The sequence below is a fragment of the Aureococcus anophagefferens genome (genome assembly GCF_000186865.1).
Source record: "Aureococcus anophagefferens unplaced genomic scaffold AURANscaffold_224, whole genome shotgun sequence".
Classification (NCBI taxonomy): domain Eukaryota; class Pelagophyceae; order Pelagomonadales; family Pelagomonadaceae; genus Aureococcus; species Aureococcus anophagefferens.
The window spans coordinates 1-1367 of NW_008705762.1; the positions used below are offsets into that span (position 1 = coordinate 1).

At 78.2% G+C, this 1367-nt stretch overlaps 1 protein-coding gene across 1 annotated transcript; it reads left to right on the forward strand.

Annotated features, from left to right (window-relative positions):
- Positions 1–1086, forward strand: AURANDRAFT_68577 (hypothetical protein; the record flags this gene model as incomplete). The annotated part of the gene is made up of 1 exon (XM_009044278.1): positions 1–1086. The coding sequence occupies one exon, from the start codon at positions 1–3 to the stop codon at positions 1084–1086; it is 1086 nt and encodes a 361-aa protein (XP_009042526.1).
- Between the last annotated feature and the right edge of the window lie 281 nt (positions 1087–1367).

Genomic DNA, 1367 nt, shown 5'->3' on the forward strand with positions numbered 1-1367 from the left:
ATGGGGTACGTGGAAGACGAGACCCGCGAGAAGCAACGGGCGGACCTCCGCGAGCTCGGGGGCACGCTGCGCGAGTTCGCCGAGCTCGAGGCGCGGCGGCGGAACTGGGGCCCGGCCCAGCGGCGCCTGGGCCTCGCCATGAGCGCCTGGCAGTTCTTCGTCATCCGGCGGCGCCACGGCCGCTTCCTCGCCAAGGAGCGCGCGCGCCTCCGGGCCCTGGGCCTCGGGCCGCCCGAGGCGCCGCCGCCGGCCGCGTCCGACGACGACGGCGGGGACGACGAGCCCGCGCGCGCGGCGCTGCCGCTGCCGAGCTGGGAGTGGTACACGAGCCTCCGGTCGACGCACGGCTCGTCCTGGGGCCGCGCGCCGCGCCTCTCGCAGTACCCGAGCTGGTCCGGCCCCGCGACGCCCGCGCGGAGGAAGGGCAAGCGGTCGCGCGGCGTCCGGTGGGCGCCGCGGTCGCTGCCGCCCTGGATGCGGCCCCAGCTCCTCGCCGCCGCGCCGCCGCCCGCCCAGAGCCCCGCGGCGCCGTCCCCGCGGGCGAAGAAGGTGCGGGGCGCGCCGCGGCCGCCCAAGATCCCCCGGAGCCCGACGACGCCGAAGCGTCCCCGGACCGTGAGCTTCGACGGCGCGCGCGGCCCCGACCCGCTGCCGTCGCCGTCGCGCTTCCCCGCCCTCGAGGCCCGGGCGCCGGCGTCGCCGGACCGCGCGTCGGCGTCGACGGCCTCCGTGCGGGCGCCGCGCACGGCGTCGACGTCGCTCGGCAGCCCGCTCTCGTCCTACCGGAAACTCGCGCCGCGCGTGGGCCGCGACGACCCGGACGGCGACTTCAAGGACCTCGCGCACGACAAGTTCGCCGTCTACGCCCTGACCTGGCCGCCGAAGCGCGCCGCGGGCTTCCGCCGGGCCGGGCGCAAGGCCTTCGGCGCCGCGGCGAACCGCGTCAACAACCGGAAGACGATCCTCGCGGCCGGCTCCTTCTCGACGGTGGAGTACGTCACGAAGACGTCCACGTCGCCGCGGGGCCGCGAGGCGCGCGTCACGCTCAAGCCCGCCGACGACTTCGACCGCGTCGTCGCCGCGTGACGCGCGCGTCCGTTATAAATCGCCCCGCGCGCCGCCGGCGCGGCCCGGGGCCGCCTACTCGGGCGCGCTCGGCTCGAGGTCCGGCGCCCAGGCCTCGGCGTCGAGCTTGAAGGGCGTCGCGCAGACCGGCGCGCCGAGGTCCAGCGCGTCGGCGACCGCCGCGACGGTGAAGTCGGCCGCCGACGCCGCGGCCTTTGCGGCGGCCGCGTCCACCGCCGCGGAGCAGAAGAGCAGGTACATGTACCAGGACCCCTCGGCGAGGCCGGAGTCCTGGGCGCCAC